At 38.6% G+C, this 21,311-nt stretch overlaps 2 protein-coding genes across 4 annotated transcripts in view; one reads left to right on the top strand and one right to left on the bottom strand.

Moving 5' to 3' along the window:
• Positions 1-1,377, bottom strand: part of MIPOL1 (mirror-image polydactyly 1) — a 195,950-nt gene extending 194,573 nt beyond the window's left edge. For all 3 annotated transcript variants that reach the window (XM_065635724.1, XM_065635725.1, XM_065635723.1), the window contains exon 1: positions 1,225-1,377. The gene's annotated coding sequence lies outside the window, so the exon portion shown is untranslated. The remainder of the gene's footprint in view (positions 1-1,224) is intronic.
• Positions 1,153-21,311, top strand: part of SLC25A21 (solute carrier family 25 member 21) — a 258,937-nt gene continuing 238,778 nt past the window's right edge. The window contains exon 1 of the mRNA XM_065635730.1: positions 1,153-1,249. Coding sequence (XP_065491802.1) covers positions 1,183-1,249 — 67 coding nt within the window. The 5' untranslated portion in view covers positions 1,153-1,182. The remainder of the gene's footprint in view (positions 1,250-21,311) is intronic.

Raw genomic sequence — 21,311 nt, forward strand, 5'->3', positions numbered from 1 at the left:
ACTATTTGGAGTTAGGGGGAGGAGAAGTAATGGAGACAAGGTAAAAGTCTTTGCAGCTCTCTTGGTAACCCAGGGGTTTGACTAGTAGAGCAGGGTCTGGATTACAGGAGGGAATAAATTGCCTGCAATACTGCATTTGCTCCCAACTTTTGCAGGCTCTATATCCATAGAAATGTTCAGGTATTCAGTTGTTGATTAAGTGCTTAAGCTGTAGTTTATTAACCTGAGTGACATTTTGAATCTGGCTCTAAGTCAAAAAGATTATGTGTACTAGTAAACAGAAAGGATCTATGGCCATTCTCTGGCCCTGAGAATAAATGTCTGCCTGTGTTCTGCATCCATATGGCTGAACTGCCTTCAATGGTACTGCCTCTGGGGATAAGCCCATGCTGTCCCCCATGTTGTCTCCTGATGTCTTCTGCAAAAGTATGGTTTGGCCTTGGCAAAAACAATGTTGGGGACTGTCAGCAATGGCACTGACTGTGTCCCAGCCCTTGAGCCCATGCCCTGGCACTATTTCATTTGTTAAGATGGGCCAATAGGTCTGTGCAAAACATGCAATAGCCACTCTCCAGATGACAAAATACCCGTGTGTCCTTTGAACACCAAAGAGCTGGAACCAAAGTCTAAAAGTTTTAAAAGAACAACATGCTTGAGAATGACAGCCAGTGAGCCAAACGGCACCACTGACCCTTCCTAGAAGTGGAGCTCCAGGGGATCTGCGGGTGGTAGCAGGGTCCCAGCAGCGGTGGGGAGCAGGACTGCAAGTGTGTGCTGTACGGCACCAGCCCGAACCGAGGAGTGAACGGCACAAGCCTGCGGAGGTGACAGGCCGCCAAAGCCTTGCCCGCCCGCCCTAGCAAGGGTGATCCCAGCACCCCAGCTCTGCCCGAAAGAGAGAGAGGCTGCCGTTTTCCCCGCTGCGATCGCCACCAGCTGCGAGCCGGGCCCCGCCCGGGGCCACCCTCTGTCTGCGGGCTACTAAAGGCCGCTGCGCGACCGCGCGTTTTCTTTTAACGCGGGGTCCCAGTCTGCCCCGCCCGGCCTTGCCGCGGCCCCCGCCCCACAGATAAGCGCGGCTCCCGCCTCCCCCCCCCCAGTTCTTCCCCACCCGCCCTGCGCGGAATCGGTCTCGTCTCGCCAGCCGCTCTCCAGGCGCCGGCTTCCTCCCGCCGCCCGAGGATGGCTCGGCAGCCCGGCAGCTTTCTGCAGGAGGCCTCTCACCAAGTCGTCGCCGGAGGCTCGGCAGGTAAGCGGGCGCGTTTCTCCGGGGCGGGGAGGGTCTGCCCATCCCCGCCGCCGTTCCGCCGCCCCCTCGCCGCTCTCCTCAATCGCAGGAGCGGCGGCAGGGAACGGCCTGGCTCGGCGGCGGCTCCTCCCCCGCCGGGCGGCGCAAGCGGGCCCCAGAGGCGATTCGGGGGTCCCGGGGGTGGGAGCGGTGGGGCTGGGGCGGTAACTTGTGTAACGGTGCTCGGCCCCCCCGGAAGGGTGAGGGGGCCCATCCGTGGGTCTGCGGTGTATCTCCCTGAAACACATCCTGCAGCCCCTCCGATGATAAGGCTGGCAGGCGGGCCCCCTTCAACGGTAACAGCCACCGGTGTCCCCTCGGAAGCTTCTCTGGTGGGTGGCTGCTGGTGTTTTCTTGCTTGAGGTGGAGCCAGTCAGTAACTTGACAAGCGTACTGTTTACGAGTCTGTGCAATCCGCTAGTGGCGCGACAGAAAGTGTTCCCCTTCGCAAAGGCGTTCCCTGTGCTGCTCTTCCTTGCTGCCTTACAGAGAAACCCACGCAGGGCTACAGTGGAAATGTGTGTCCGTGTTTGTCAATACTTTTAGGAATGACGAGGCTGCTAGTTCATCCCATTATTTGTACTGTAAACGTCAAACCTATCCACATCTGCCTTGCAATGAAAGCACTGCTAGTTGATTTCTTCAGTTTGTTTTCCCTAAATTGGAAACAATCTGAAATGTTTGTCAGCCTGCAAAATATTTACACAATATCCTGCTTTTTTAGTGTATATACGTGAATCCTGTTAGCATTTCAACTATGTCGTGTGTTTTTAAGTGTTCTTTAGCATCTCTTTTGGGGTCAAAATTCTGTTTGCCAAGTTACATTTTAATTCAAGGAGGAAAGCTGCATGGTAATACTGCTGTGTCTTACATAATGCTTTGGCACAAGCAAAATTCTCCTGTGGGTGAGTATTGTGTGGCTGTGACACTGCATGTAAGCTGGGGATCTGTTCCCTCTAATTCCCCTGCTGCTCCTAAATCCACTTTTATGCATTCCTGCCACCAACACGCATTTGAGTGCTTCCTTTTTATGCTCATGACTCTGCCTGTCCACTGTTTTCAGCTTTCTGTTTTGACACAGAGAGATGTCACAGCAGAAGTGGAGAGGTCTGCTGTCCTGGCCCTTCAGTGTATTGTGTGACTGTGTTTATGTAGCTCTCCCGCAACCTTGGAAATCCTAAAGCTTTTTTAGATTCTGCTTGGTGCCACCCCCATGGCCCTTAGGAGAGAAAGAAAAGGTTCAATCTTACTAGCCTGTTGAAGGCCCTTCGTACCTGAAGGGATACTGAGGTGTTTTGCAAGATAACAGATTTATCTGTTCATAGCAGTGGGCCTGTGCCTTAGTGATTCAGATTGGTCTAACTCAGTATCTTCCCCTCTTTTGGCAGTAGCCTGTTTTCTTTACAGGTTCTCTTTGTTTATTGAAGTACAGGCAGTTTTGCTAACAGACCAGAGGGAAAGTTGTCATTTAGACAGAGTTTTACAGAAGGACTAGAATTGGAAAATGAGTGTGTTCGAGGCTGGCATAGGGAAAAGACAATGCGAAAACTATTTGTTGATCTGGTAGGTGTAAGCGTTAAGGTGAAAGTATTCTCTGTTCAGGGAGACAACTGATCTGTACCTAACACTTTTTTAACATATATAACATAGGAAACCTGTTGAATCTAGTCTAGAGATATACTGTTAACAGATGCTTGTATCCTTTTGCTTAGTCTCCTGGCAAGCAGGTTCCTTAGCTCTATCACTAGCCTTAAACCTGTACAGAAATTTCTACTCATTGGTTTTGAAATAAACCAGTAGCAACTGCTGTCTAGGTCTGAAAAACAGTAAAATTGTACCAGAGGGATTGGTAAGCTTATGGCTCAAAGTGAGAGTTCTAAGGTATGAGAGAGAAATGGATCAAACTTGAAAACTTGATTGATAGATGCTTAAAACTCAATGGTGTTTTTCTTGGTGATTTCTAGAGAAGACACAAGAGGAAGGCTGTACCTTTGAGGTCTTCAGTTAGGTTAAATTTCTCAGGCAAGTGTGGATCCAAGATGGAAAAGGTAGAAGTAGGAAGGAAAGGATGGAGGTCATTTGTTGTTGAGAGTGTACTTAGTATTTCAACCTAGTGAGGGATTTGGTTGCCTGAACTTGGTTTTCCAGCATCATTTTAGACACTATATTGCTTTTGGCTGCCTCTTCAGAAGAATGTAGGGGTCTTCCAGGTAATTTGTCATGTTTACTGGCCTCATGAAAGTTACAGATATTCTAGCCTGCCTTTGCTACCTGTACCACAGCCTGGTATTTAGAAGAAAACTGAAAAAAAATCATTGAGGTGAGCTAATGCTTAGGTTTTTAAGAAGTTCTGATCACCTTAACTCACACAGTTAAGCACGAGGAATGTATGATGCTGTTCATAAGAAAGGTGCTGTAAGTTGGAGTCTTTGTCAAAACAATGACAGGAAAGTAGTGAGGTTGTTGGAGAATGAACTGCAGAGCAGAATAGGTGTAATTGAAGGGTCAGAAATATTGTCTGCATAAGTAAAATGAGAGGTTATTTAGCATCTGAATGTCTGATGCTAAAGGATCTGATAAGAAGTGGTTCTGCTGGGTCGAGTGGAAAGTGATTAGAGATAAACCTAAGCTGTCAGAACAGGAAGAAAAGGATTTTTGAAGCTTTAAGGAAGATGACAGGACTTTTTCATGGATTTGATAAAGACAGAGGAAGCACAAAGAAAGAAAACAAGCATTTCCCCTAGTCTACAGGGCCGATAAAATGGAAGATACTGGCATGCTGAAGGATGGAGAAATGAAAGTATTCAATGCTGTAAAATAAAAAAATAAAAATAAAAATATTTCAACATACCATTGCCTGTCTGAGGCATTTCCAAGTTAAACTTGAATGGTTCTCTGGTGTCAATGAACTGTCTGTTTTGTGTCTGTGGCAAGGGGTGCATCTCCTTCCATGCGGCTTGTAATTTGAGAGTGAACTCAATCGTAAATATGAACAAATCGTTACTCAGTCTTGGCTTATGTTTTTTTCTGCTGGCATTCAATTTGCTCCCATCTTTCAGATTCCTGAATGGAGGTTAATAGCATAATTGAAAATACTTGGTTTGGTTTGCTTGCCTGGGTATATGACAATAGGGACAGGACTCTGATTGAAATGTAATTGGGACACTTCATTAGTAAGTTTGGTCCCTTCCAGCACAGTGAGCTGCAGGCATATTCCTTTTCTCTAGTGGTTAATTAGTAAACTAAAGCATGCGTGGAATTTATAGAAAAAATAAACAGAAAACAAACTCTCTAGACTCTGAGAACCACTGTGAAAAGAACAACTTGAGAATTTCTAATTGATTTCTTTAGATTTATAGCAATTCTTCAAAAGTCTATTTGAGAAGTCCATTCAATGCAGAGTTCAACTCACAGGAAGAATTATTTCTCTAAATCACAAGGATCAGAAAATCCTTGTTTTGTCTGCCTGTATGGAAAAGACAGAAATTAAAATAATAGTGTTGCATACAAAGTGAATGGAGAGTTCTTTCCTCATAGAGAGGAATTGAATGCTGCAAAGTTTGTGTGATACTCAGGTTGATTTGCTGAGATATCCTTGTAATGAGTCTTGAGTCACTTTGAATGATGAAGTGCAAATGTCATCATAAACAGTTGCCCAGATGGCTTTTGGCTGAGTGAAGGGAAGCGACTGAATATAGTTATCCTGAAGGTTTTAGGTTGCTGCTGCTTGGTATAGGTGTGTTCTTGTTTTTTTAATAACAAAAGGCTGCAGATGGAGACAACTACCTCACAGGTAAGATAGATATAATTTCATTTGTATTTAATTTGTATGTTCACCTCTCTTGCTTCCATACGTTTGCAAATAAATAACATATAATCATTTTTAATTTTGAGGTTAAAAATTTGAAGAATTTATTTAACATATACAGTAGGTGATAAATACAAAATGACTTTTTTTTTCCAAATCTGTACTATTGAACTGATCTGTAAGTACTTTCCTGCTGTAATTCAGCATGTTTCATTTCCTAATTCATTTTAATAAATGAACCTGAACCATCAGCTCTCTCTTATTGAAAAATGAATATGGGGAAGTCAGAATAAAATGAAGTTGTGGTGGTTTTTTTTTTTTAATTCTTTTTAAGAATAACCAGAGCTAGTCTTTTTTCCCCATTCTTCATATTTTTGTGAAACAGCAGTATTTCTGCCTGTTTGGACTTCTTGACTTCATTTTTTTTTAATGACTTAGGTTTCCAGCTGCCTTGAAATCTAATAGGATTTGGGAGTCTAATTCTCTTAAGCTCTTTTGAAAGTCCAAACCTTTTCTTTTGAGAGGTGTTTTATTTCTGGAGTAGACAAAGTTGATTATCCTAGATAGCAATAACTCCTTTGAAACAGATCTATAAGCAGGAAGGCAAATAGGTGGAATAAGACTGTAGGATGCATATACAGTAATAAACAAGTGTTTGGTCTTCCTATCACTATAGACATTAGGCAGACAAAAGTCATTACAAGGGATGCTTGCCAGCATGTTCTGTGAAGCACCTTAGGTTATTTGGTCCCTATGAATGGGAGAGGGGAGTGTGACAGATGTATAGGAAGCACTTTAAACAGCAGGGAAATTGGCTAATTCTCCTGTTTTCTTTTTTTCCACCCTAGGTGTTTAATTTGTTTTATTTTGCTGACATTTTTCTGGGAATTAAAGTTTTCTTAGCTGCTTTTTTCTTTTAGGCTGTGCAATTGGCATTCACATGTTACTAAAATAATCACTTAATGATTAGAGGTAATTTCAACAAGCTAAGTACTTAGCTAAACCTTGTAACTATCTTGACTTGAAACAATAATATTTTCAAGTGCTTAAACCTTCTTCTTTTGGAAGTCTCTTAAGGCTGAAATATTATCTAAGATGGCAGTACATGCTCATTGTCTCTCACTGCCTGTATGTGGCATTTCAGATGTTAACAAAGAGTGTTCATGTTAAAAAACTAAGCGTGCAAAGCAGTCAAATAGTATTAGTTTCAAGGAAACATCCTACAAGTTAAAGTACTCTGGAAGGATGCACTTGCTTCTACCAGTGAAGCCAATTTTCTCTGCTAGGCTAGAGAAATTGATAGTGTGCTACCTGGTGTTGAACTTAAAGCTTTAGAGGGAAGTTACTTGGTTGGTGATATGTTGAGGAGAACTTTCAATAAAGGGAAGACCAAAAGAAGGTTTTAATATTTGTAAGCTGAGATGTCAGATATCCTGAACCTCCTCAAGTATGCTCCTAAGAATCCAGAGGACATAGGAACAGTCAGGAAGTTAAGACTTGGAAAGATTTCTGCTCAGAAAACCATCCACCCACACTGTGTTTTATTAAACATGCTGAAAAGAAGATGTGAAAAACTTTTGCAAAGTCTATGCAACCACTACTGCTTTCATCATTATACAGCTCAGAGAGGGAATACAGTATTCAGGACAGTTTGTGACTTAGTGGGTCCCTGAGAATGAGGAACAGCCACTGGGGAAGGTCACAGAAACTGCTGCTAGTTTTGAAATCAGTACTTTGGTCTCCTTGGTACTTAAAACCCAAGTAAAGTGATAGTTTTCATCCCATGAGAAGGTACCTCCATGCTGCAGACCGGTGCAGTGACCAGCTAGCCGAGCGTATGTAGAAAGCCATGTTGTGAACCAGTTGCTGTTACCTTGTGAACTTTCCCCACTGGAAATTTTTGAGAGTATCTTCCCACCTACTAGAGCAAACTTTACTTCTGTAAGTAACATTTTTAAGTATCTGAGCCTCCCCTTTTCTACTGTCTAATACTAAAAATTCACCCCTGCATCTGGAAGATTGAACTGTTTGCTTCATATACATCTTCCTTAATTAAAAGTGTTGTGGGGTTGCCTCAGAAAATCTTGTTTAAGATGGAAACTAATGAAAACCTCATGGGCTTTCATATACTGTGATGAATGTGCAAAGCTGGCAGCTAGCAAAGTTCCTACAAATTTTCAGACAGTTAAGTGATTTGAAGAAACTATCTTTGCAAAATAGTTTAAATGGAACAAAGGAAAATCTCTGTATGTAGTGTTTAGGGTGAACTGATGTTGTTCCAACAGGTCATTGCAGTGTACTAACAAGTTACAAACAACCATTTGGAACTCTTAAATGCATTGAAGCGGTATGTTTTTTTAAAATGTAATAACTTTTATACGCGAGTTGAGATATGAAGAAGTAATCCTTACATGTGTATAACAGTGACAAAACCAAACTATCAAACTAAGACTTTTCATAATGTTTAACATGTCGTGACACCTGTTGTATGCTTAGTACTTTCTGTAGAAACTGGGACCTCAAAAAGAAGAATTTTTTTTGGTCTGTGGACTTGGAAACTGCCAGTAACAAACTGCTCATTGAACCTGGGGGTTGAATTTCAAACTGTAAGCTAGTGTTGGCTTACTCTGATACTCACTGATGGTTTGAACATCCCACAGCAATTTCATCAGTCCCATTCTTTGTTCCAGGAGAAACAATGGGGAAAGCAGGCAGCTGGCTGAAGTTTTAGTCTGACATGTTAGCCAATGGGGACAAAACTTCCTATGCACAGAATTCTCTATGGGTTTATGATAAGACACTTATCCATAAGATTTTGTACATATAGTAAGCCTGAGGGTTTTGAGAAAGGTTCTGTACTTTCTATTGTTTTTATTGTAATAAGTCGTAAAAAAAAATTCCTGACAAAATGACCAACCCCAAGCCTCAGAAACGAAGTAGTGAAGTTATTGATATTCCTTTGCTCTGTTTCCCACAAGATGGCAGTGTAATCCTACAATAAGATGTGAAATATGGTATTTCCTATGGGTGGAAGATGAATAAAAATGTATGTTGAAGCTGTTGTAGGTAAGAAGATTAGCATGTGTCATTTTGGATGACAATATGTGAAAGCAAGGCTTAAAGATATAAAACAAATAATGATAAATAAATGCTGATTTCATATATGTACTGCAAAACCAATGACACTGAATTTCACTTCACCTGAATCGAACACAAAAATTGTAAACCGTGATATATCCTTGGTAAAGGTCAAAAGATATTGCGAAGGCTAAGACACTACACATAAATCAGAAAACTTGGGATAAACTTCTGGCCCAGTGGAATCAATGTGCAACTTCCACAGACTGAGGGATTTTATGTAGTATTGCAGAAATCTCTTCAAACTCTCAATGCTCATCTGTAAACAAAGTGAAGACGGGCTGTATTACAGGCTGCTGTAAGCTCGTGTTCACTTCTTTCAAGTATTGGCAGGAATGACACCTGCAGCAAAGCATAAAAGCTTAAAGATATGTACTACTTCAGAACAAACGCTAAATATTATGTTGTCAGGTTTCCAAGTTAAAGAATATTATGGGGTAGTGTGTATTATACATGTAAAAGTAAATAGGTAGTCAAAATAATTAATACTGGAGCATGTCTGTTGTAAAGTTTATAGGCAAAAAATGCTTTGTCTGCAGAGGCAGTTCTGAGGAGTTGATACACTTTTGTGAGCAAAGATTTTATTGGAGTAAAGAACAATTTTTCTTTACAGTGTTTGTTTTGTCAGTTGTGCTTAGTGATGGATGTTCATGTTCAATTATATACTAAATTTTCATAACAAGTGCTAGTTATGTAATAAAAATAAAATTCTAATGTATAGAAACAAAGCATGCCTTATAATTGCAATGTATGTGTTTCTGTGGCAGTGTTCTAGAAAGGAAAAAGAAAACTGATACTGGTTATTTCTGTGCAGAAAATCTGGGTGTTTTGCCTGTTAAGTGATATTACAAATTTTTCCTTAATTGTAGCTCAGTGTCTGACATTACTGTGGATCTTCTTCTTCTTGTAAACAGTATGCTTGTTACTTTTCTATTTCGATGTAGAACAGTGTGAGACACTCAAAATCATACCACTGAGACTGGAAGAACTTGTCTGTTACTATAGGATTAACTCTGTCAAAATTCTCTCTGAAAAATGGGTGCCCTTGTCAGACTGCCCTAAGTATTATGATTAGGGTTGATGTGAATTAAAAGTACTAAAAGAACTAAAGACAAGTAGGAAAAGCTCCACCTTTTCAGATATTGTTGTGACTCCTAGAACTTGGAAGTGTTTAAAATTAGTATTGCAATTAATTGAGAGAACTGACACTAGTTCCATTATTGGTGTGCTTCGAAGTATTTTCAAGTATCATCTGTGCCTTGATCAGAGGAAGCCTTAAATCTGCTCTGCATCAGCTGCAGTTGAAAATGTGTAATTTTTTCTCCTCCTCTTAGGGGATGGTTTGGCATTTGCTGCCTATGGAAACAATCACTGGTCCTGTTGATGCATAAAATAAATCAATAGTGGTTTTTTATAATTGGAAACTCTCACTCTGCCTAATTATCATTTGTGCAAGAAAGTGTTATACATCAGTCATAAAATAGTAGTTTCTGTACTGAAAGTCTGTAGTACAGGTCAACTGCTTTGGTTGTGTTGAAAGCTGACAGCTAAACAGTTGCAGGACAAGTATCTGCCATTTTTCCTGCAGCATGTCTTGTCTTAGGAGCCCATTACAACTAGGTATAATTTCACCAACATCTGAAGCATCTAAGAATTCAATCACCTATAGTAGTGAATTTCTGATGAGAAAATATGGTTATATGTGAGAAAGTTGGAAAATTCCCATCCATGCAGCAGGAAAGGAAACACAGGAGTAATTTGCCTTTAGGTCTGCTTTTCAGTCACTGAACTACACTGCTAACAGCTGCTTTTGTGTTGGTGTGGTGTGTGTTGTTTGCGTGTTTGTGTTTTTTTTTTTTTATTTCCTCTCTCTTGCCTCTGGATCCTTTTCACTCTGCCAATTTTTGGCAGGAAACATAGTTTCTGGGTCATCTTTCAGCCTTTAGTCAATGGATCATTTCCCAGTTCAGGGTGTTACCCTTGTTTCTTGGGCTTTTTGCTGTTTTTATTACACTGAAGTGTGTTGATGTGTGGCTGTTGTCCCCAAGGAGCAACACTCTCAAAAGCAAAATGAGTCCTTAGTAGTATTTTCAGTTTGATAAAATTGTTTATGCTGTTTATTGCACTTCCTGTTAGAGCTAATTCTTGCAGCAGAGTTAAGTTTTACTTATTTTTCCATTGTCATCACTTATTTCTTAATATCTAAAGGCTTAATTTTCAAAATGAGTATGTATTTTGAATGTATAGTAAATATTGCTCAACTTTGTTTTTTGAGCTGATTCCAGATAGCATACTGAACTTGGTAAAACATGAGGGCATGGTAAAAAAAAAAAAGGTTCTGCCATAAACATAGACAGAGAACACAAATTTAACTCTTTATTATGGGTTGTGTGACATCTGATGTGTCTTCCAGCTTGTGGAGCCACGTGATCTAGTTTCAAAACTTGAAAGTTTGATTAAAACTTGAGTTTAAAAAAATATTATTGTTGATGTTGTGGCATTAAAGCTTGAAATGAATTATAAAGGCTTGAAGAACCTAAAAACTGAATAAACAGCTCTCATGATTTTTAGATGAATTTTGAGATCTGAGCCGTGAGGGTTGTGAATGCTCAGGGTTGGTGGCGGTACACTAGCCTTTTTTAGGCTGGTTATATATATGCTCTGTACAGGTTGGTTTGCAATGCTGCCTGCCATGGGATGGTATATACACATGTGCTTAATTTAACCTCATGGCTGTGAGTAGAAAACAAAGCATTGGGCTGCTTATAGATTGTTAGAAGAATTCCTTTTTCAAAATAGTCTTATTACAGATGCTGACAAGTGTCAGCGTGATCTTCACTCATTTCCAAGTCTGTGGTTACAGAGCCAAAGCAGTGGGACTTTTAAGAAAATACTGAGTTGTATGGATGCAAGCTTCATTTGCTTCTCCCAAATGGGATTAAGATTCTCAGTGGGATTGGGGCTGCCGAATTAAGCAGAAAAGACATGAGTGTTGTTTATTTGTTATACTTGTTAGTAAAAATTTTACATAGCAAAACTGTGGGTAACAAGGCAGTCCTTGCTTAAAACAGCCTCTACTGTGTTTTTTCTAAGCAGTGAAGAAAATAAGTATTAAGATGGAATATGCTTTGTATGGCATATTCTTCCTTAGTGTGAAGTATGATGATGGCTATCCTAGATGAGAAAAAGGAAAAAATTAACCTTTTCTGCTGATTCGTCATCACAGTTTTCTACTTTCTGTGAGGTTATACTTTGTAATATGATAAAAAAATATAGCTGTATTGATTAGACATTTCTAAAAAGGAGGAAAAAAGCATATGGGCTTTCAGTGAATATAAAACAATGAATATTGTTAGAGACTAGAATAAATGGAAAGAAATGTCTTAGACTATGAAACTCTTCTAAGTTAATGTCCATAAAGTTTAAATTAGTTCAGACTTTTCTTATTAGAATAAATGTTTCCTTTTAAAAAAGCAACATAATCATAATCAAGACTAAATTTGTTCTGTTATTTATTTTCAAAATGATTGTACATGTTTAGCAGACTTTTGATTTAAACCCCTAGGGATATATTGGAGACAGATGTTTAGATGACCTCATGTTTAAAGTAAAGTTATATTTGGACACTAGATTAAATTTTCCTTAAAATCTTTCCTTATATGTTAGATTGTGGAGGGGTGCAGAAAGTATTGAAAGATTTATGTTGAAAAGGTACTGCTTTATTTTTAAAATAAGTTCTTAGAGTTCAGTAGATTTTATTTCAGGGGACCTTCAAAAGCACAAAATGTCTGATTATGAAATGATACGTTTACAAATGAAAATATTGTTTCTTACTGGAGAGCTAAATGGGAAACAGATTTCTTTAAAAGTTCCTTGAATTTAAAAGCAAATTTACCATGTCATTTATACCTTCCCCCAAAACTTGTTAAATATTGTGGTAGAACTTAAAATGTAGTATCAGTACAAGACTGCATAATAGGACATAACAGTAGCTAGTATTTTTGCTACATTCTGGTTTTGAACAAGTAATAGTTTCTCTGAAGCTGCAGTTAATGTCATAGCGTGCATGGCTGTGATGGTTTCATATGTGACAATGAACAACATTATGGAAAGTCTTCAATATTTCATCAAGTCATAATTATCCAAATTGACCTGTTGAAAATGTATTGATTGATTAAAAAATAAGTCTCTTCAGTCTTTTTAAGTTCATGTAGGCAACACTGGCTTTTAATGTGTTTAGTTAGACAAACAAGTTACTGAGTTGTTAGAATTCTGCCTTTTGTAATTGTAACTGAAGTGTTGCACTAATAGATGTATAGCTGTCCTTGTTACTGCTAAGTATCTTTTTTCCTAATTACTAATTTACTGGCAGAATAGTAATTTATTTGTAGGTTGATGCAAAGTTTGCACTAAAATATTAGTTGGATGCTTGGCACTTGGACTGCAAATACGCTTTGCCCAGATCTCATGTGTGAACACTTCCGTGGGACAGCATTTTTTTTATTTCTGTCATTTGTGATATGAAGGTTGATGTAGCCAGCAGAGCTGGAAATATGTTTTGTGCTGAGTGGACCTTGTTGAGGTAGCAGATGTAGCATTTTTCAGTAATCTCATTGAGGTCTGCTGGGTTAGAACTGGAGTAGCCCTCTCCTGGAAAAAAATCTTCAACTGCTTTGCAGTATTTGGAGCCTTTTCTTTCATGTAAGAGTGGATATTGGGTCAACACTGGCATAAAAGTCATATCTCTACTTCACAAAGGAAGTGAATGGAAAAGATTTCATCTTCTTCCTGAAAAAGGAGCTTTCATTCTGTCTTGCTCTTCTAGGGCTTGTTGCTATTAGGTGAATGTTGATAGACAGGTGTATACTAGGCAGGGACAATAACTATTTTGCACAGCACGGGTCTTATAAAAACCTAGTGAGTGAATGTGTGTTACCTATGTGATCCCATTTACTGCAAGCAGAAATTATTTGAAGTTTTTATTCCTGAATCAAATAAATGGAAAATATTCTTCTGAAAATGAATGGAAATTAACACTGTTTTGTGTAAAAACAGGATGGCACCTGCTAATCATACATGAACTAAAAGAAGTGTACCTCCTTGTCGAAGTGGTATATAAAGGCACTCCTTTTTATATTTATATGCATATGAATTCAATCTATGTTTATAGACCTGGAAAATCTGTAAAATGTATAATCTACCTTACATTGAACTTTGATATATTTTTTCTGTAATATTGTACTTATCTGAAATTCAAATATTTTTGGCAGCTAAGTAATAAACAGAAAAAATGTATAAACCCCAAGCAAAAGTAGTTTTTGAAAACAATTAGGGAAAAATTATTTTAAACTAAAGTTTATACAAACACAAGTATCTTCTGAAGACTTCTGAGATGCAAAAAGCAGTCACAGAATTGGAGCAGATAGCCCTTAAACATCCACTAAAAGTGTCACTTGTAAAAATTCTTGGTATGAAGAGAAGGGGCAGTGTAGAATGAACTTCTAAAAATTTGTTGATAAAGCAGGTTTGTAGTGTTGTGATTAGATAGTCTACACACAAATATTTTCTACAATCAGAAATGTTCTTTAAAGGTGTTGCAAGAATATTGATCAGTTGATACATAACTTGTAATCGAACTATTCATTTGCTTAGTTTTGCAACCCTGGAGTGAATGCTTGGAATTGAGCTGAAGTAACTTTTGCAATAACTCTTACGCTTGTGTAGTATGATCTTACCTTTCATTATATGATAGCCTTTTCCTTTTTCTCCATATTAATGTATACTTCAGTGTAGTCCTCGCTGGTGCCTAAGGATAGGAACCTGCAAGTAAGGTAGACATGTTTACTGGGATGTTATGAATGTTTTATGCAACTTGTAGAGAAGCAGGGACATAATCATGGGAGGGAAGAGGAAGAGATGGTTTTAACTGACCTAATAATGATTTATTAAAAAAAAAATTCTCCCTGCCTACAGTCTTTTGTATCATTATCTATATATCTTCCAACTATTTTTAAGTAGTGGAGGAGAACCTATAGACTAAATATTACTCTGTTACTCAGAGCTGTATGCATTCTGTGCACTGAATGGGGGTAGCATGCTACAGGGAAAACCACTACGGTCAGGTAGAGATAGTATCAAAAATATTACCTCCTCAGTATTAAACTTTGTTTGGTCTTAGTCTTTGTTTCCTACATTTAAATCAATCTTTAATTTCACCTAGAACCTTAACTGAAAAACCTGCAAAGAATTGAAAAGCTTTGATAGAAGAGTCAGTATTCTATAACCCCCCCTTTCAGGGACATCCATAGGGCTGGAACCTTATGTAGTGCAATTTGAATTAGGGATAGCTTTGTCTTTGTTGTGACTGCAAACTCTATGGTTAGGAAATTAAATTCAGACCGAGGAATAAGTCATTGTGCTACATTTTGTATGATAGTTGAACTGTTTGTAGAACTTGAACATATAAAACATGCTTGTTAATTGTTTTGTAAACCTTTCAGTATTCAAGTTTGTAGTATAAACAGTTTTGACTATGGATGAGATATAGACTGCCTGCATCCTGCATAAGCAAAAACTGGGTGCCCCTGGCTTATTGAACAATTCATAACAGATCTAGGCTATTCATGAGACCAGTGAAAGAACTGGGACTCTCCTTGGCTTAGCTTGTAGCTCAGGAAACCAAGGAACCAAGAAAATTCTCTTTTCTAAGTCTTTTTTTCCACCAGGCTGCCAAAGTGTGTTCATTCTTGCTCTCTTTCTTGCAATCATTTTTTGCACGGTGGTACACATATAACAGGAGAGACAGTAGCTGTATATGCAGTGGCCATCATGGTCAGTCAAGTCTCCTGAAAAGTGAAGTAATGGGTTTAATTTTTTTAAGCTGAGGACACCCTCAGGCATAACTGTTCTGCTTTCTCTTGCCCTTATGCATTAACTTTTCAAGTGTACTTCCAGGGGAACTGTCATTCCTCAGTTTTAGGGGAACTGGAGATGCCTGAATTGTGAGACTAACCAGTATCTATTCCACTGAAATAAATGGAAATTACTCTTTCCCTGAATCTCTTCTGAATTGTACTAGATCTGCATCAGGTATCCTGTGTTGTCCGATGTAACATGCTCACTCCTTCTATGTACATACACAGAACTGACCTGTTGTTGACTTATTTGACTGGCTGTGGACTTGGGTGTTCTGAAGTCTCCAGCTGAAGTCAGGCAGTAACTTTCTAGGCATTGCAGTGCCTAGGCTGAGGCCCCTAACGTATGTAGGCAAATAACTTGAAAATTATTTTTTCTATTTTGAGTGTCTAAAACTGGGCACCTCAAAGCGTATATCAAGTATTTCAATAAAACAGACCTTATTTTTAATGACTTCTCACTGAAGTCTGCAGGAGTAGACTGGGGACTAGTCAAGTAAGCTATTTGGTAAGATAGACTGGTAAAGGGTTCCTGTCTGAGTGACTTTGGAAGCTTTGCTTGATGAAAATACACCAATTCATTAAAAACCATACTGAAGAAAAAAGACATAATCATACTGGTGGAAATTGTTTTGCCTTAACTTTAAGCAAAAACTTTAAATATCATTGTCATGTGCTGCTCATAGGAAAATTTTTTAAACAGGAAGAATATTCACTTTATACAAAGGCAGTTAAAAATGTTACTTTGCTAACTATTTTAAAATAACCTTGAAAAATACTAAATACCAAAATATAAACTTTATCACAAAAAATTATTTTTGTTGTAACTATCGTGGAATAGAGACTAATTACAGCAATTAAGGATGAAGAGTATATAATTCATACGTAAGTTGAAAGCTTCAGTCTTCTGCGCAATATTATTGTTGAAGTTTGATTGCGGGGTGACAATAAAACTGTGGCAGGTGTTTTGTTAACCCTCTCTTGCCCCCGTCAGCCCTCCCTCTCCCCACTTCCCACTAAAGACAGGTGATTGGGAGGGAAAGAAGGATTGAGAGAAGAGAGTTGGAAAATTTAAAAATGTTTTACTAATGCTAATAATAAAAATAGAGAAAATAATACAAAAGATACAAAACCAATCTTGAAAGTCCCAGTAACTGCTCTGGCAGATGTAGGGCTGGCACCCGAAGTCCTGGACTGGACTCTGCAGCCGACCAGAACTGGATTCAGTCTGTCACCAGGTCTCAACTCGCAGGGACAACTCGCAAGGTCCTCTCCCAATGTCAGCCATAAGGAAAAAGGGACGAGATCCTCATGATCCCCCACTTTTATATGAAGTATGACGTGAATGGGATGGAATACTTTAGTTGGTCAGTTTTTTGGTCACCTGTTTCAGTTCACTGCTCTCGCGAGATGTGCATCCATCCTTATCAATGACCTCGCATTCCATTGCTATGTCTACCAAAACATGAATTTAGCTTTCAGGAAAACTGCAGATATTTAGAAGGCTTTAGCTGACAGGGAAATTCACTAAAAGAGAAACTTGTTTTTTAACAAAACCAGGACAGTTATAAAATACAGAAAGAGTAACTAATGGACTAGACAGAACCTTGACTAGTCCATATGAGTTTCAAAGTTGGTCCATCTTTGAGAACAGATTGGACCAGATGGCCACCAAAGATCCTATATCACCTAAGTTACTGATTTGAACTATATTAGAAATGATATTTAAAAAAAAAATTACTTGCAAATCTGAGACAATCTATTAAGACTTTGTGAGATCCTGCATGAGATGTGAATTTTTATCCCCATCTGCATTTGGACATCAGGCTAAAATATTGGAAAATTTGCTATCATTTAAAAAAAAAAATCTTGTAAGAAATGGCTTTTGTGATAGCTAATTATATTTATTTTATAGTTTACATTCTTGGTTTATATATGTGGTGGAAAAAAAGATTTCTATAATAGGCTGTAGATCTCATAGCTGAAAAATCTAGCCAGCTCTGAATTTGTATAATACTTCTAAAATATGCAACCTGTTGTCTGGTCCTCCTGGATCAGATGTATTGTGCTTAGTGTTAATAGCTATATGGTGCACAGAAGAGCACCATCAACCTGTTTTGGAAAACTGATAACCCTAGAGGCTTGTATAAAACTGTTTTCCATCCAACAAATTCAAACCTTTGCAGGGAAGGAGGAGATGAATTGTTTTACAACTTTTATTCTCAAACTTAAATGAAAGTATTTTACTTCCCTTACCCCAAGTTATATTGTAGAGTCCCATTGACACTGTTTGTATTTCAGACCTGGCTTCATTGGCCTTTTACCAAAGGGTTTGGGGTGCATATCTGGAAACAATTTCTTATTTGAAACAAGTCTGCGAATGGTAGTCTTGCTGAGTAAGGAACAAGGTTTTTACAGACTTCTCCTGAGTTTGTTGTGCTAAGTGAGCTACAACCTAAGCAGTCTTCTGTCTGAGCCTATTTATGTTCATCTAACAGCATTGCTGTTTCATGCTGACTTCCTAGTTTAGACTTTGAAACTGTGATATAAGAGGACTGCCAGTATTTGCCTTAAAAGCTTCTGTGGACACCTCAGTTATTCTTTCAGTCATAGCTGGAACTTGTTCAATTTCTCATATTTTCTATTGAGATTTGAATCCCATGTGTATTGGTTGTCTTTGGTTGGTTTTGAGTTGGAGGCTGAACTCTGTCTTCAGCGTCTGAATTGAGCACAAGTTCCCTTGCATTGTTCAGTGCCCAGCACACATTTGTGTTTCTCCCTCATTTGTTGAAGGAGGTAAGTTGGCAGTGGTCTGACAGTGTTAGCATATTTTCCAGATCTATTTCCATTCAATGGAAGCTCCATTTGTTTTGTTTTGCTTCTGCTCAGCAGCTCTAGCTTTTTCTAAAACTCTGGTTGTGCTTTCTATGTAGAACATCAGGTGAGTGAGGTATTTTTCTAAAACACGTTCTATCCCAAGCAGGGCCTAAATGGCAGGATGCGCTGATTGTCTACAATTGTATGCTTTGTTTTCCTGTGTTTGTGCCGGAACTCTGATAGTACGAAAACTGCGGATGGGGAAAATATTTCATGTCAGTGATATCCTCTAAAAATTCTTCTCTTGTTTGTAGATCTACAAGCTAGGTAAATAAATGAAGGCCCTGAGCTTTTTTCCCCACCTGTTGTAGCCGGTAAATATTTCCGTTTAGTTCCTTCTGTTCATTATGATGCCTAAAGCAATAAATTCCCAAGCTGTATAGGCTCTCCCTTGAAGAAAGTTCCCAGTTTACTAAACATAAACTTTCTGTATGCTGTACTTATTTCCTGGAAGTTTTCAGTCCAAAGTGCTCTTTGATTGGGTTAGTCCTGTGTGCTATCTTATTTTACACCAACACTTCGTAAAACTAAAACCTGCAAAGGGTGCTTCTCATTCTGATATTTCAATTTTTTTCTATTTGTTATTTGCTTTTATTATTGGTAGGGATAAAGCTGCTTGTGCAAGCCCCTTTTCTTTCTTTAGCCAAAGGTTACCTACAAGAATGCTTTTCTCATTTCACTTGTTGCTTTCAGCTCAGTGGATTTTGTCATTATCTGGGTTGAAAGCCAAACAAATTCTGGGTGTGTTCTTCTGTTGCAATATTCCTCATTGACCTATGAAGAAGAGAGGCAGTTTTATTTATCTATGCCTGTTATCATTGTTTTAGCAAACTCTGAAATGATGCTCACCTTTTAGGGAAGTGATCCAAGGAGCTTAAGTGACAGAAACCTAATAGCTTTTGGTAAGGTTAGATTTCTGTCAGTTTATGTGCCTGAACTGAGGGAGCTGGCAGGAATTCCCAGTCAGTGGAGAGAAAGTAGGTAATGCTTCTGGTAGCAGCTGGCTTGTTGAATTCCTTGCCTGTTTTATCAGGCTGCAGTGAGTGCCAAGAACACTTCCATTTCTGAAATTCTCTCAAAGCTTAACAGCCATCAGCAGTTTAATTTGCTTGCTCTATTGCAGTAGCTAATGAAGCTGTTTGTCACCTTCCATGTTTTCCCTTGTAGGACCTGCTTCTCAAGTAACCTGAAGCTTTAACAAACACCATTAAAGGAAGATACATATTCAAATAATTCACAGCAGGAAAAAGTACTTTGCTCAGTTTTGTGTGAGGATTAAGAAGGAAGGTTCCACTCTGGTTTTAAGGAAGACATTAATAAACTCTTTGTACTGCTGGTATGCCGATGAAGATATACTAATACTAAATTGAATTTAGGGTTTGGGGATATTTTGAGTTTCATATTGCACTTCGGTCAGAGTATAGCCCACTTGACTGAATGTGTGGAAAAAAACAGCAAGCTGTAGCTATGGCAGTTGAGTCGCTGGTTGTCTGCTTCCCAGCACATAAACCATCACTAAAACAACTATCACAGTTTGTATTAATCTGGAACACTGTCAAGTAAACCAAGGCACAGGAACACTTTAAAGTATGTCGTCTTCATTTCTGATGCTGGTCACTTGAGGGCAAGGGCTGAGGCTGGAAATGTGAGGGGAATTTGAATTTTCAGCTCACTTGCTCTATCGCCTCCAGGCTTTGAGGCTCTTGATTTTGATGTTTTTCTGGTACACTACTCTGGCTGGTTAAACTTAATTTTTCTGCTTGTTGTTATTTCTCGTCATTTGTAAAAGTTTCAGAAGCCTTTACATGTTGTTGTTTGCTGTGTTTCGTAATATTTTTGTGTGTGATACTTGTACTTCAGCATTCAAGGTGGAGATGGCAGTGTTGTGCTTCTCCACTGTCTTGTTTGGAGACAAAGCAAACTGCTGACTAGGACACTCCGGCTGCTGCGTTGTTACTGAGTTCATGTGCCAACAGAAGCCTAACCGTGCAGGGGGATTTGCTATGTGCAGTCTTTTCTATAGGAAGATGAGTATGTCTTAAAAATATTGAAATTAAGAAACTACTGGAAGTAGCTAAAGATCAGGCTTGAAGGTGTTGCAGGAAATTATGGCATTAGTTGAAAAGTTCTGTTACAAAACCCCTGACTGAAAAATATTTAAGTTAAGAATAACTTTTCTACATAGAATATTGCCTGTGTTAGGTCTAGATTAAAATGGAGAAAAATTGGCTTTTGAACTATTCATAGTCTGAAAGTTACAAGCTTTCATAGGAATTGTGAAAATTTTATAAATGCTCATAGAAACTATAATGTTACTTTCAAGCATTGTCACTAATGTTATAGGAAGACCCACGGTGTAAATGTGTTCCTGGTGGAGCTGGAGCAGTGCCTCCAAACATCTGGAACTTTTGTCTTGTGTTTGGAAAGCAGCTGGATGCTGACCTCGGTGGTCCTGCATCTGTGGATATTGTGCCCACTCGGATACTGTCTACTTGCATAGTGAAGATCTGAGCTCCACTGACTATTTGTGTCTTGGCTTTCTTGTTTTCATATTATGTTAACTACGTAAGCAAATATTTCTTGACTCTTGCTAACACAGTCCTGCAGATGACAAATATCTTTTATTCTGAGGTGCTTTTACTTTTAACCCTCTAGTTCTCCTTCCCTCTCCAATAACACTTTTATAGTTGCATGGTTTCATTGTACACTTTTATTCTAACTCTGAACAAGAATGTGCATCTGTTAATAAGCTATGTCCTAGTGACACGCAGCTGTTAGAATTCAGTGGCAACTGTGTAACTTTGAGCACCTGTTGAATCATGAGTAGATATAAATATTTTGGGAAATATGAAGGCATATACAGTACGAAAGAATAATATACTGTATATGAGTGGTGTATGCATTTTTAGTTCTTCAATCCTCTTGAAACTCACATCAACCGTGTTAGTTTTAGGAGCATAACCCATAGTAAATATGTGGTAGAGCTTGTATTATTGCCAGAACTTACCTATTTTATGCTATAAGTAAAGACTTTGATACTTAAGGTGTTTGAATAGCTATCACAAAACAGGATGGAAGAGAAGCCAAGTATAATGCATTTGTGTTCTGTGAATGCTGTCTGCTTGTTTCTTTAATGGCTGTGACTGCATTTGAAACTGCAGATCTGTCTGAATTTTGTTCCTTAAATTGATATTTAAAATATTACATCATATTTTCTAGTCCTGATTCTGTGTTGTCTGTTGAAGTCCTATTTTACTACTTTACTTTCTCCTCTTCTGAAGCAGGG

This window comes from Caloenas nicobarica, chromosome 5, assembly GCF_036013445.1.
Source record: "Caloenas nicobarica isolate bCalNic1 chromosome 5, bCalNic1.hap1, whole genome shotgun sequence".
Classification (NCBI taxonomy): Eukaryota; Metazoa; Chordata; class Aves; order Columbiformes; family Columbidae; genus Caloenas; species Caloenas nicobarica.